This window comes from Kogia breviceps, chromosome 6, assembly GCF_026419965.1.
Source record: "Kogia breviceps isolate mKogBre1 chromosome 6, mKogBre1 haplotype 1, whole genome shotgun sequence".
In the NCBI taxonomy this organism is placed as follows: domain Eukaryota; kingdom Metazoa; phylum Chordata; class Mammalia; order Artiodactyla; family Physeteridae; genus Kogia; species Kogia breviceps.
Window position 1 is genome coordinate 87,050,369 of NC_081315.1, and position 14,908 is coordinate 87,065,276.

Here is a 14,908-nt window from a genome sequence, read left to right on the forward strand (position 1 = left end):
TTGCTTCCAGGTTGTCATCCCATGCTCATATTTGAGTTTATATAAGGCACTATTTCAATTTTTTCTAATTTTTGTCTTCTTATACTAACTATAATTGTGAACATCTGTGTAGTATTTGCTGTATAAGTAAAGGTTTTCCCCAAACCAAGGGATGCAAGGTTTTAGATTAAGAGTTTTTCTTTCTAAAATCAAGTTATTTGTAAATTTTAGAAACTCTGCATGAATATTTAAAAATTGTGTCACCTTAATACCAGGAAATTGCTAAAAGCCCTCATCCTGATATAATGTCTCACGCTTCATCTTTTATGGACATGATCTAATGTGAGGACAACAATCTGCAGGATAAGTGTTATTACTCCTGTTTTACAGGAAAAGCAGGAGTTGACCCCAGAATGACCATGTCGTGGCTACTTGGCTTCAGGTTTCTTTTCTTTCCACTGTTCCTCAGTTCTCAAGTAGGCAGTTGAATACTACTGTTGGGATTTCAAGAAGAAAGCTGTAGACTAGAGATACAGTGATAAATTTATTTGTGATAAATCTACACAAATTCAACTTTTTTTTTTTTTAACCAAAAACGTGATTTTTAATAGAACTGTTGAAATGAAGTGATTTCTAAGTGTGGGACACTGGCAGTATTGCACGAGCATTACTAGCAGTTTTGCCTTATTTACCCTTACCTGTTTCATAGGAAATGGAATTTCTCTAATGTCTCAAGAATTCCTGGATTCCTGAGGCAGGATTCCAGAAGAGATTTCTCTTTTACCTGTGTATTTTGCATTGTTTATATGAGTGCTATTCAAAGAAATAAAATGCAAGCTGAGTATGTAATTTTAAATTGCCTAATAGCCACATTTTAAAATATATATATATATAAACATATATGAAGAAATAGGTGAAATTAATTTAACTTGTATCTTCTATTTAAACTCACATATCCAAAATATTATCATTTTAACATGTAATCAGTGTTATAAAATTGTGATATATTTACATTTTTTTGGTACTAATCTTCAAAATATGGTATATATTTTATACTCATAGCACATCACAGTTGAGACTAGCCATGTTTCAGATGCTCATTAGCCAGTAGCTAATTGGACAGCATGGGCAGGCCTATGTATTATAAATAGATATAAATAGATCTGGTTACTGGATCTATGACTTATCCAACACTCTCCTGACACAAAGTGTTCCTAGAAATTAACTAGACGCTTCTTAATGGTAGGAAACAAGTTATTACTTTATATAATCCAAACTGAAAATACAAAAATGTTTTATATTCTATTCCAAATAAATGAAAATGTACCCAACTTACAAAAGTAAATGTTGTGCTTTACAGAGAGGAAGGCCCTGGAGAGTATCAAAGAGGGAGTCTTGAAAATCAAAGAAGAACCATCTAAAATACTCTCTGGAAATAAGTTTCAAGACCGGTATTTTGTTTTACGAGATGGGTATCTCTTTCTTTACAAGGATATGAAGGTATTTAATATATGTAGTATTTGAATATGTGTATACTTTTGTGTGAGTGTTAACATTGTTATTTCATGCCTCTCAGCCCTCTCTCTTGGAAGTCAAGGCCTCTAGTAAATAAAATGTACAGTAAGCTGATGATTACTTTCAGCCTCTGGGATATGACATTAATGCACCTAGTAACACAGTAAAGAACTCCATATATGGCCTTTCTGAGCACTTCATATTTTTTAGGGCAGAGATTGACTTAAGTTCTAAAGAAAAGTCTAATATGTGTTACATAAACTAGCATATAAATCAGCATCTCAGTCAATAAAATTAAGAGAATGTGTCATGCCTTAAGGCAAAAGTGGCTTGAGTTCAGCAAATGGAAATTAATAAAATGTAGAATAAAAAGGCAAAACCCAAATGCTAAATCTGATTAAAAATTAAATCTTATTAATATATTTCCTGTACTCTTGAATGAATTAACTCATAATATTATATTTATTAATTGAATCTTACTGATGTATCCCAATATGTTTGAATTCCCTAACAGCTTTTATTAATGAATTGAGGAATGGAGAGAGGACTTAGAGATGAAAAAGAGGGAGTAGGTATAAGAATATCGAACTTAGCATCAGAAAACCTCAAAACCTCCAAGTTGGTTGTGTGAATAAGAATCTTAAATTGTAATCCTCAATTTCTAGATCTGTAATATGATGATGATAGTATGAGTCCTGCATGCCAGATTGTTGTAATGCTTAAATAAGAATATATATAAAAGTTCCTTTTCAACTGTGAAACATATATATACATATATATATGTATATTAGCATACTTATCAAAACAGCCCACTAAGAATATGAATAGGGAAGTTCCAGTCTGAGAAAAATATATTCATAGTACATATATCTGAAAAGGGACTCATTTGCACAATATAAAGAACTCCTCCAAATCAACAATAAAAAGACAACCCAATAAAAATTGGGGCAAAGTATTGGACAGACATTACAGGAAGGAAGACATAGGAATGGCCAATAAGTGGTTGAACCAAAAGTGCTCAGCATCTTTAGTTATCAGGGAAAATGCAAATTAAAACCACAAGATATACCATTAGTACAACTAAAATCGTAAGAGTGACAACATCTAATGTTGACAAGGACGTTGATTAACTAAAACCCTCATCAATAACTGGTGGAAGGGTAAACTCACACAAATACTAGTAGAACTTTTTTGGCAGTTTTTAAAATTAAGTTATTCATACATCTACCCCATGATTCAGCAACTCTATTCCCAGGTCTTATATCCACTAAGGCAGTTGTTCAAGAATATTCATAAGCAGCTTTATTTATAAAAGCTAAAACCTGTAAACATTCTAAATGCCCATCAATAGGAGAATGATATATTCAGACAATGGAATAATATTCAGCAATAAAAATGAATGAATGCAACCACATGGGTGAATGTTCAAATCTTTGCTGAGCAAAAAAGTTTGACCCAAAATAGTACCATATGAGTCTGTCTATAAAAGGTCTAAGAAGAGGCAACATCATTTATGGTGATGGGAGTCAGAAAGTGTTTGCCTGTGGTGTGGAGAAGGTTTGCTACTGAAGCAAGGAGATAGGGTCAGTAGGGTACTTTCTAGGATAACAGAAATAAATGTTCTCTATCCAGTTTTGGGTGGTGGTTACATGGGTATATACAGTAACATTTCTACTTCCTTGAGATTCAAGCAATATCCAAGCAATTCTTTTAAATGTGGAATGACAGCAGGACCTAAAGATACTTTTTTCCATTGAATTCTAATATTCACTTGAGTAAGCATTGCTTGCATATTTCAAGTGTGTGATGCTTCACTATGTTGTGTTTTGGAGATCTATAAAGAAGGACCAGACTAGTAACATCTATTATTTAATATTGTATTGTTATGAGGGAAGAATTATTAAGCAGCTTTCCAAAGTTCTATAGCCCCATTTAGTTGTGGCTTCTACTGAGCTCTCCACACACTGACCACTGTCCTGCATGTTCCTCCAGCAGGGAAGCCTCCAGGTGGGCATAAATAAATTTTAGCAGCATCCTACTTAGTGTATCCATTTCATGTTCATGTTCTTCAAGAACAGTGGAATGTCCAGCCAGGGAGCTAACAAAACAACACTGAATTCTGCAGCCCTTATCCCTCTCTTCAGAGGGCTGTATTATATACTGGAAATCACACTTTGTTACTCCATCTGATAAACCTAGCAGGGAATCTGTGTGGGTATCAAACGATTCTTATCGTTTATTATCATTTGATATCATTCTTCACTTTTTTCAGTGCAGGAAGGATGGAGTTTTCAGAAATAAGGCATTTAAGAGTTTGGGATTATGTGAGCCGAACACATCAGATTTTAAGGTTCATGAACTGTAGGTTTATGTTCATGAAAGGAAATGCTAAACTTCACAGCTGGTTATTCTAGCCATCTAGAACTGAATCTGATTGAATTTTGTTTGGTTTTCTTCAATGCATCACCCACCTTGATCTTCATTAGACTCACTTCCTTCATCCTTGTCCTTCCATTTACATGTTGGTTAATTGTCACTTGTGTAGTTGGATATCTGCTTAGGATATTTTAAAATCATCATGGACTTTTTAGTCCCATTAAGGAACCTACGCTTTCATTGTGTAGCAAAAGAAGGTTGCTAGAAACAACTAGTAGCAATAGAAGTGCAGTCATAATGGCCCCAACTAACATTCAACCCATTAATCCATAAAAAGCAGAGTTCTATACATTTCGCTTTGATTATCGCACTTTATCTTTACAATAATCCTACGAAACTAGTGCTGTAGTTATTCCCCCTTGACAGATGAAGAAATGTAGTATACCAAGATATTACATAACTTGCCCAAGATCACTTAGCCTATAAGCGATAGAGTCAGAATTCATTCCCAGATGTCTATTTCCAAAGGCTTTATGCAGGGACTTACTAAAGAAACAATAATTTGTATTATTTTGGCTTGGTGTTATTGCTGATGGAATGTTATTTAAAGAGGATAAGTGTTTTTCATTTTAATAGTACCAAATATTTTCAAATATGACACTTTACACAATTCAGGTTTTTTATATTATTTTTCCCCAAGCTGATGTAAATTTTAAAACCTGCCACAAGGAAGCCTGTTCATGGAGAAATTATTTTTTTTAAGATGAAATGATTTTGTAATTGAGCTAAAGAATCTCATTCCTTAACAGAATGTTTTTAAGAATTTGTATCTTTTTGAAAGGATCATCCTGCTTAATCTAAAATAATTCATACAAACTGGTAGACAGTAATAGTATCGAGAGCTTGCCTGAAAGACAGTGTTCTTATTTTGACATTTGAAATTTTTCCCCCACGTTTATTGAAGTATAATTGACAAAAATTGTATTTGTTATACAACGTGATGCTTTTGATATACGTATACATTGTGACATGATTACCACAATCTAAGCTAACATATGCATTATCTCACATAGGTTTGTGTGTGTGTGCACTTGTGGTGAGAACATTTATGATCTACTCTCTTAGCAAGTTTCACGTATACAATACAGTGCTGTTAACTGTAGTCACCATGCTGTACTTTAGATTTCCAGGACCTATTCATTTTGCAAAACTGAAACTTAGTACCCTTTGATCAACACCTTCCCATTTCCCCCACTCCCAGCCCCTGGAAACCACCATTCTACTCTCTGCTTCTATGTGAGTTTGACTTTTTTAGATTCTGTGTATAAGTGAGATCATATATTGTTTGTCAGAAATATAGTGTTCTTTAAAGACAATGAAGACATTTTATTTTTCTCACAGTGACTTCAGGTTATGGAATTATAGTCTAAGTGTTTGAAAGTTATATTTATGCATCTGTCAGAATCAATTAATGCAACTGATATTTTAATTTGCACATTAAGGCAAGCAGATGAGAGACTTATGGTTTTCCTTTAAACTCAAACTACTGTTATTTTCAACACATGGTGTTATTTTGCTGGTTATTTCTTCATGTTGCTGGTCTTTCCCTTTTAATATTGATGGTCAAGTCACTGGCAATGTTTGCTTTTCAAATGATTTTACAGTAAATAATCAATAGTAAAAATCTCCTAGCTTATTTGAATAAAGATTTGGCTCTGGTTTGACAGTTGCCCTTAATATATCTGTGCTTGTACATATTTAGAGAATGATTTACTGAGAAGGGAGTAGAAATTACAAATTGAAAAGTGTATTTAAAGAGACTCTGTGTTAATTAGAGATAATTTATGAATGCTCATTAACAACAAATTAGGGTAATACACAGGGGAAGATATATTTTGTTTTGCGAGTTTTCCCTGCACAGAAAATGTTAATTAAAATGTTTTCAGACTTGATTTACATAAAAGGGGAGAAGTTTCAAAGAATATTATCATTACACTGTTAATGTTGTGAAAAAAGCAAATGGAGAGGGAGTGGTCTTCAAAGTTGCATGCACTAATAAGCAAACTCTTCTTAGTAACAAGAATAATTTTTTTAAGCACACTAATTTAATTGTCTCAGTTAAATATTTTACTTTGAAATATACTGCCTGTAGCAACATACTATACACTTCATAACACTTCAACTTTTTGAAGAAATACTCCAGAAAGTACACATACCAAAAGAGTTGTAATAAACCAACAGTAAAGTTATAATGCCAAAAGAGATTTCTTTTAATAGAACTTTGCATTAGGATCCTTACAGTTCCTATTTATGCTTATTCAGTTTAAAGATTGAAACTGAAAAGGGTTTCTTTCCACCTTGGCTGAACTCATCTTAAATTGTGGCATCTGTGTTCTCTTTGGACAGGATAGAATACAAAGTCATGAGCTGGCATGTCCAGAGTGGCTTGGGAATCAGTTGTATTACTTCAGGCTCTCTATCTATTGCCAACAGTATTTCAAAGTATAGGCAGTCCTGGGCTTATCAATGCTGTGTATAAATAAGACTACTTAGATCAGGCACAGTGCTTCTCATTCTTAAATGTGCAGCTCCCCTCTACCTGTACTACTGGAATTGCAGCCTCTCACCCGACCCTGCTGCCACCTCCACTGGGACTAGCAGTCTAAGCTTTGAGGAGGGACATTAACCTCAGTTGTAATCCGATTGAACCTCTGACAAAGGTATCCAGGAGTCTGTACTACTATATACACTCCTACGTTCTCCTCTCCTTGACTCTTTCCTATATGGAAAACTTACTGCATTACAAAGCTACCTCACTGTTCCATATCAGACTTCAAGTGTTATTCCTTAACATTCAGTAAAGTAGCAAGCTAAAAAATCAGTACCCCAAAACCAAACACATAAACTACCAGAAAATGACCTTAAGAAGAAGAGGCTTACATGAAGAAAACTACAGAACTGTACACTGATAGAAATGAAAGAAAATTAATGTAAAGTCTACTAATATCGATCTATGGACTTCCCTGGTGGTGCAGTGGTTAAGAATCCGCCTGCCAATGCAGGGGACACGGGTTCTAGCTCTGGTCCGGGAAGATCCCACATGCCGCGGAGCAACTAAGCCTGTGCGCCTCATCTACTGGGCCTGCGCGCTAGAACCCTTGAGCCACAACTACTGAGCCGGTATGCCACAACTACTGAAGCCTGCCTGCAACAAGAGAAGCCACCGCAGTGAGAAGGCTGTGCACAGCAACGGGGAGTAGCCCCCGCTCACCGCAACTGGAGAAAGCCCACACCCAGCAACGAAAACCCAACGCAGCCAAAAAATAAATTTATATATAACAAACACAAAGTCTACTAATATTGACCTATAGGTTTAATGTAATTCTTGTCAAAATCGCAAAGGGAATTATTTTTAGAACTTAGAAAAAATGATTTGATAACTCACCTCAAAGGGTAAACAGATAAGAGTATTTGCAAACATTTTGGGAGACATAAAAAGTAAAATAATTGTCAAGTATTTCCCCTCCAACTATTTATTCATACAGTAAAACTAAAATAGGTTAGATAATATCCTGGCATAAAAATGAACAGAAATAGCATTGGTAACATAAAGTGAGGTAAAAGATGTAACTGTTTATCATAATTTATTTTTGATAAATATGCCATCATAAATGCATGTCTAAAGAAAGATTTATTTAATAAATAGGGCTGGGATAATTGTTAACAAAAGTTTTTCAACTTAAATTCTCATCTATACTGTATGTGAAATATATATTCCAGATGGATAAAGGAATTAAAATTTTTAAAATAGCAACCCTTCAAGCTGCATGACCAAGTAATTGAGTATTTATCAGCTATCTGGGAACCCTTTAAACTTGAAGCAATATCTAAGAGAATTCAAAAGGAAAGATCAATATATTTGACTTTATAAAAATACTAAAAGTAAACAGTGAGCAATTTGGGTAGACAATTTCATTTAAAAAGATAAGGCAATTAACTTTGCTATATAAAGAACTAATGTCAATAAATAAATAAGTAAATTTTTGACCAAATCAAAACTGAAAATCGCTAGTGAATACAAGAATATGTGTTTAACTGTAAGTAAATGTACCCTATCAATTTTGCCAAAATCTTAATCATGTTCCTAGCCTTTGACCCAGTGATTCCATTTCAAGAAATATAGCCATACAGGGAAAAAAATCCAAAATATTTTTTAAATTATGTACCATGATAATAATAGCAAAATTATTGATAAGAGTGACTAGGAGTAAATTCACCATGTAAATTCCAGGCCTTATCATCACCACCACACAAAACACTGGCCAACAAAGCATGTTTCCTGATCTTCCTGCTTGCTTTTTTCTCTACATTTCCTCTGTATATTCTCCTAACCTGTTTTCTCCATGGAAACCAATTTTTAATTTTATAAATATATTTTCCACCCTTTACTTTTCATCTTTGACTGTTCACAAAGAAAAGACTTTATAGTAATAGTTTAACATTTATAGAACTTAGGACTTATTTGAGCTATATATTTGCTAAATGGGCTTTTGTGCATTGTCCTAGAGTTCTAACAAGTTGCCTATCTTTCTATTTCTATGAAGCAATGTGCTCTAAATTTGTAATACTAATAATTGTAATTTGCTGTGCACTCAGTATATCGCCAGTTATTGGACTAAACCCTTTAAAGGCACTTTTCTTGTTTAATCTCTACAATAACCCTTCACAGTAACCCTTTACTTTCTCATTTAATCTCCATAATAACCATGTGAGGTGAGGTAGTCGATGTGTCTATTATCCCCATTTACAAACAAGAAATGAGAGCAGAGAGCAGTAATGTGAGGTCATGAGCTGGTAAGTAGCAAGCCAGATTTGCACCCAGGTCTCTGATCCCCTTAGTTATATCTGCTATCTGCCTACCAGATTGAAAAAAAAGAGACTTCCTTGAAAATCTTTAGAATGTGGGGAAAGCTTGTTTTAATTATTATTTCCATGGCTATTATCTTTATAAAATCTATTGCAGTCTATCCAGGAATAAATAAAATGTGTATGGTTTGATATTAAAATTTTAAATTAGAGTATACTTAAGTTTTGCCTCTGTCAGATAACTTTCCTAATTGTTCAAGGATTTAATTTTTTTTTAATATTAATCAGATAAATATGTTGGGATGTATATGGAGAATATATAATTGATCTAGAGCAAATTTAAATTCTTTTTATAGTCTACTTTAATGGTTAGTGAAAATTTTCATTAATAGGAATATTTGAGATAGTTCAGTCTAGCTCTATATAGTTTTGTAGTTCTGAAATCCAAAAAGTACAGAAAATCATAACTCATTTGGTGGAAAAATCTGATCTAAACCAACATGAAGATATTTGTTTTAGTCCATTCAGGCTGCTATAACAAAGTGCCATAGACTGGGTAGCTTATAAATAACAGAAATTGATTTCTCACACTTCTGGAGGCTGGGAGGCTGAGATCAGGGTGCCAGTGTGGTCAGATTCTAGTGAAGATCTTCTTCCGAATTGTACTGCCTACTTCTCGTATTCTCACATGGCAGAAAGGGGGAGCTAGCTTTCTGGCCTCTTTTAAAAGGGCACTAATCCTATTCATGAGGGCTCCAATCTCATGACCTAATTACCGCCCAAAGCTACTACCTCCAAATACCTTCACATTGGGGATTATATTTCAATTTGGGGGGATACAAACATTCAGTCCATAACAATATTTATGACCTTTACTTATTCACACTGTATGAAATGTCATGCATTTTTGTAGAGAAATATGAATATATTTGAATATAGGGTGCTGCCCCAGAGAACACTGGTGGTGTCATGGAGTTACAAAATATATTGCACATGTATTTTTGTGTGTGTGTAGAACGTGGGCCTCTCACTGTTGTGGCCTCTCCCGTTGCAGAGCACAGGCTCCAGACGCGCCGGCTCAGCTGCCATGGCTCACGGGCCTAGCCGCTCCGCAGCATGTGGGATCTTCCCTGACCGGGTCACGAACCCATATCCCCTGCATCGGCAGGCGGACTCTCAACCACTGCGCCACCAGGGAAGCCCTGCACATGTATTTTTTAAATATGAAAAATTGAAAAATTATCAGTTCTCATATGCATCTGGTCCCAAGTGTTTTGAATAAGGAATTATTGTATGTGTGTGTTTGTATATACATATACACACATATATAATCATGCATGTGTATCCAGATTTATTTAAATTTATAACATTGTAATCAAAACAATCTTCATGTACTAAAAATTTGGTATTACGTTCATGAAACATTGGAGAAACTAAACTAAACTAAACTAAACATTCTAAACTCGATTCTTAATACTTAAGGAAAATAGAAGGATACTGATAAAATCTGTTTAATTACAAATTACCTTGTTTTCCTTTACAGAGTAGTAAACCTGACAAAGTGTTTTCTCTCAGTTCGATGAAGTTTTATCTTGGAGTAAAAAAGAAGATGAAGCCTCCAACAAGGTAAAGCTTGGAAGGGAAGAGTTCTTGAAAAAGTTACAGGAAAGAATGTCTGTTCAAGGACTTAGGGATCAGTGGCATTAGTCTAACTTGTTATAAGTTAAGCTTTAGAAAGATTCCTTAAGTTGCCACAGACATGTGGCAGGGGACCTATGGCAGATCAAGGGAACCTGTGTGGGTGGATAAGGAGGGATGATGATGTTCCCGCTCAAGTCAAGCTCCTGGATGATTGCATCTCCTCTGTGTAGAACAAGAAATCCCCAGAAGGCCCTGTCTGCTGGGAAGCACATGGGTTTCTCCACATCCCATTCCTTCAAAGGAAGACAAATGCTGCCCTCCAGCCTCCATGGGTTTTACAACATCTTGGTCCTGGCTCTATAATTTGCCCCCTTCATTTTGCTGAGTTTGGTAATAAACCCACAGCACACAGATGGTTGAGAGGAAGTGGACCCTTCTTAAATATTACGTTTCTCCTTAGCACTTGAATCAACCCAACATTCGAGTTATGCCACACTTTCTCATCACAGATTACTTTGATTAGCTAATTAATGTGTGTACTAATACTTTTAATATCATGAAATGTCATTTTAATGAACTGCATATGATTCAGATTCTGTCACTGAAAATGTCCTCACTTTTGCCTCTGTGCTTAATTTCTAAGCCCAGCACATATATCTGTGTTGTGACTGGCACATTCTTTAAAATTTCTCACAGTATCAATAAGTAAATGTATATATTATCTGATTTTGACCATTTTCCGAGAAATCTGTCCTTACTCAGCCCCAAATATCCTGTGAGAGATTTCCCCCACTGCCACATAACATCACGAGACCCTTTCCCCGTGTCCTTCAGTGTATTTAAATTTGTAGCCAAATCCCTCAACATCTATCATTTACCTCTAGATAAATCATACCCAATGAATCATCACTTGTGGGTATCAATTCTGTTATGCATTCCCACCATTAAATATTACCTCCTTAACATCTAATCTTGTGTATTATCTTGTAAAATGAATCATTTTTAATATGTATGCATGTGTTTTTTTCCCATGCAATGCAGTTGGGGATTGACGGCATATTCTGAAAAACATCTCTGGTAAGTTAACAGCCAGCAGGTTTTGGATTTGATATATTGATGATACATGAATATTAGTAAATGAATAATGATATTATTTGGCAGATAGATCTAGAGACAGGAAATATTTCTTCTAACTGAAGTGAAAATCTTTTCTAAATACTTTGAGCCTAAGAAGAGGAAAGTAGATTTGCTTCAGGGTTTAGGTCTATTTCAGTCTCATGTATCCTAGCCACTGCCTCTAAAGAGTAGCTACACATGATTTCTTCCTACTTATTATGTAAATGTGGAATATCTGGTTTTATGGGATAAGCACGCAAAACTCAGTTTTAAATAAAGGATAATAAGTCACCAAAACTCAGAGTAAAAAAAAAAAAAAAAAAAAAATCTTAGTTTAAAACCTGTTCTTTCCATAGAGGTACTTTTTCCCATTGATGTCACAAGGATCTAGCCACTCTCCATAGAGATTGGACTAGATGTCTCCTTCTCCCTTACCAACCTATGTCTAATGAATCCCTAAGCCATACCACACCCTCCTCTTAATTATCTCTCTGATCAGACCTCTATCCTTAAAGCCTTAATTCATCTGCCTGGATTATTCCAGGAGTCCTAAGTGCTCTTCATGCCTCTGACATTGCTTTTGGTTTCTGATACATTCTCCACCCAGCACCAAAGATATTTTCTAAAAGGCATCATGTCTCTTTTCTGCTTTAAAACTCTTCTGTGAATCCTAAACCTACAGGATAAAGTACAGGATTGCTGGCACAGCACACAAGACCCTTTAACATGAAGCTCCATCAACTGCATCTCCCATGACTTTCCCTCTTTTACTTAATGATAAAATAAAATCTGTCTTGATTCATCCTACATGCCTTGCTGCTTCATGTCATATATTTAATATACAGGGTCCCTTTATTGAACCTTCTTCCATAGTATGTGTTCCCCCTTCCCTCATCACTTTTACCTTCTTCCTGCTGACCTGGCAAACTCAGCTATCATTTATTATTCAAACCATAGCTAAAATGCTCCAAAAGTCTTATCAGATAACTCTCCCCTCTAATCATAGTTTATTTCTTCTTTGCATCTACAGTTTTTTGTGCACATGGATGCAAAATTTAAATGATTTGTAGAGGGAACAGTTTTCTTGGACATGGTAATGGGAAGGGACACTGTCTTCATGAGAATCTAATAAAGAGGCAAGGATTATTTTTAGAAGTTTCATACTAACATTCTTCCAAATTATAATACAGAAATATAAAAAAATATAATTACATTGAAATGTCCACTATGCCATTCTAATATCAGTTACAAAATTGTCCTCTTATAGGAAACAACCCCACCTCATCCCCAAGTGTGTTGTTTCTATGTTTTCTGTTTTTTCTTTAAACATCATTATTGGAGTATAATTGCTTTACAATGATGTGTTAGTTTCTGCTTTATAACAAAGTGAATCAGTTATACATATACATATGGCCCCATATCTCTTCCTTCTTGCATCTCCCTCCCTCCCACCCTCCCTCTCCCACCCCTCTAGGTGGTCATAAATAACAGGGCTGATCTCCCTGTGCTATGCAGCTGCTTCCCACTAGCTATCTATTTTACGTTTGGTAGTGTATATATGTCCATGCCACTCTCTCACTTTGTCCCAGTTTACCCTTCTCCCTCCCCATATCCTCAAGTCCAGTTTCTAGTAGGTCTGTGTCTTTATTCCCATCTTGCCCCTAGGTTCTTCATGACCTTTTTTTTTTAATTCGATATATATGTGTTAGCATACAGTATTTGTTTTTCTCTTTCTGACTTACTTCACTCTGTATGACAGACTCTATGTCCATCCACCTCACTACAGATAACTCATTTTCGTTTCTTTTTATGGCTGAGTAATATTCCATTGTATATATGTGCCACATCTTCTTTATCCATTCATCTGTTGATGGACACTTAGGTTGCTTCCATGTCCTGGCTATTGTAAGTAGAGCTGCAATGAACATTTTGGTACATGACTCTTTTTGAATTATGGTTTTCTCAGAGTATATGCACAGTAGTGGGATTGCTGCATCATATGGTAGTTCTATTTTTAGTTTTTTAAGGAACCTCCATACTGTTCTCCATAGTGGCTCTATGAATTTACATTCCCACCAACAGTGCAAGAGGGTTCCCTTTTTTCCACACCCTCTCCAGCATTTATTGTTTGTAGATTTTTTGATTATGGCCATTCTGACCCATGTGAGATGATATTTCATTGTAGTATTGATTTGCATTTCTCTAATGATTAATGATGTTGAGCATTCTTTCATGTGTTTGTTGGCAATCTGTATATATTCTTTGGAGAAATGCCTATATAGGTCTTCTGCCCATTTCTGCCTTGGGTTGTTTCTTTTTTTGATATTGAGCTGCATGAGCTGCTTGTAAATTTTGGAGATTAATCCTTTGTCAGTTGCTTCATTTGCAAATAATTGCTCCCATCCTGAGGGTTGTCTTCTCATCTTGTTTATGATTTCCTTTGCTGTGCAAAAGCATTTAAGTTTCATTAGGTCCCATTTGTTTATTTTTGTTTTTATTTCCATTTCTCTAGGAGGTGGGTCAAAAAGGAGCTTGCTGTGATTTATGTCATAGAGTGTTTGTTCTGCCTATGTTATTTTCCCTCTGAGAGTTTGATAGTGCCCGGCCTTAAATTTACGTCTCTAATCCATTTTGAGTTTATTTTTGTGTATGGTGTTAGGGAGTGTTCTAATTTCATTCTTTTACATGTAGCTATCCAGTTTTCCAAGAACCACTTATTGAAGAGGCTGTCTTTTCTCCACTGAATATTCTTGCCTCCTTTATCAAACATAAGGCGACCATATGTGCGTGGGTTTATCTCTGAGATTTCTATCCTGTTCCATTGATCTATATTTCTGTTATTGTGCCAGTACCATACTGTCTTGATTACTGTAGCTTTGTAGTATTGTCTGAAGTCAGGGAGCCTGATTCCTCCAGCTCCGATTTTCTTTCTCAAGATTGCTTTGGCTATTCGGGGTCTTTTGTGTTTCCATACAAATTGTGAAAATTTTTGTTCTAGTTCTGTGAAAAATGCCAGTGGTAGTTTGATAGGGATTGCATTGAATCTGTAGATTGCATTGGGTAGTGTAATCATTTTCACAATGTTGATTCTTCCAAGCCAAGAACATAGTATATCTCTCCATCTATTTGTAGCATCTTTAATTTCTTTCATCCGTGTCTTATAATTTTCTGCACACAGATCTTTTGTCTCCTTAGGTAGGTTTATTCCGAGAGATTTTATTCTTTGTTTTGCAATGGTAAATGGAAGTGTTTTCTTAATTTCACTTTCAGATTTTTCATCATTAGTGTATAGGAATGCAAGAGATTTCTGTGCATTACTTTTGTATCCCGCTACTTTACCAAATTCGTTGATTAGCTCTAGTTGTTTTCTGGTAGCATCTTTAAGATTCTCTATGTATAGTATCATGTCATCTGC

The 14,908-nt window shown here is 35.2% G+C and overlaps 1 protein-coding gene across 3 annotated transcripts in view; it reads left to right on the top strand.

Annotated features, from left to right (window-relative positions):
• Positions 1–14,908, top strand: part of ARAP2 (ArfGAP with RhoGAP domain, ankyrin repeat and PH domain 2) — a 206,655-nt gene that overhangs the window by 161,664 nt on the left and 30,083 nt on the right. For all 3 annotated transcript variants that reach the window (XM_067036312.1, XM_067036311.1, XM_059065959.2), the window contains 3 exons: positions 1,340–1,479; positions 10,280–10,362; positions 11,419–11,454. In XM_067036312.1, the coding sequence (XP_066892413.1) occupies positions 1,340–1,479; positions 10,280–10,362; positions 11,419–11,454 (259 nt within the window). The remainder of the gene's footprint in view (positions 1–1,339; positions 1,480–10,279; positions 10,363–11,418; positions 11,455–14,908) is intronic.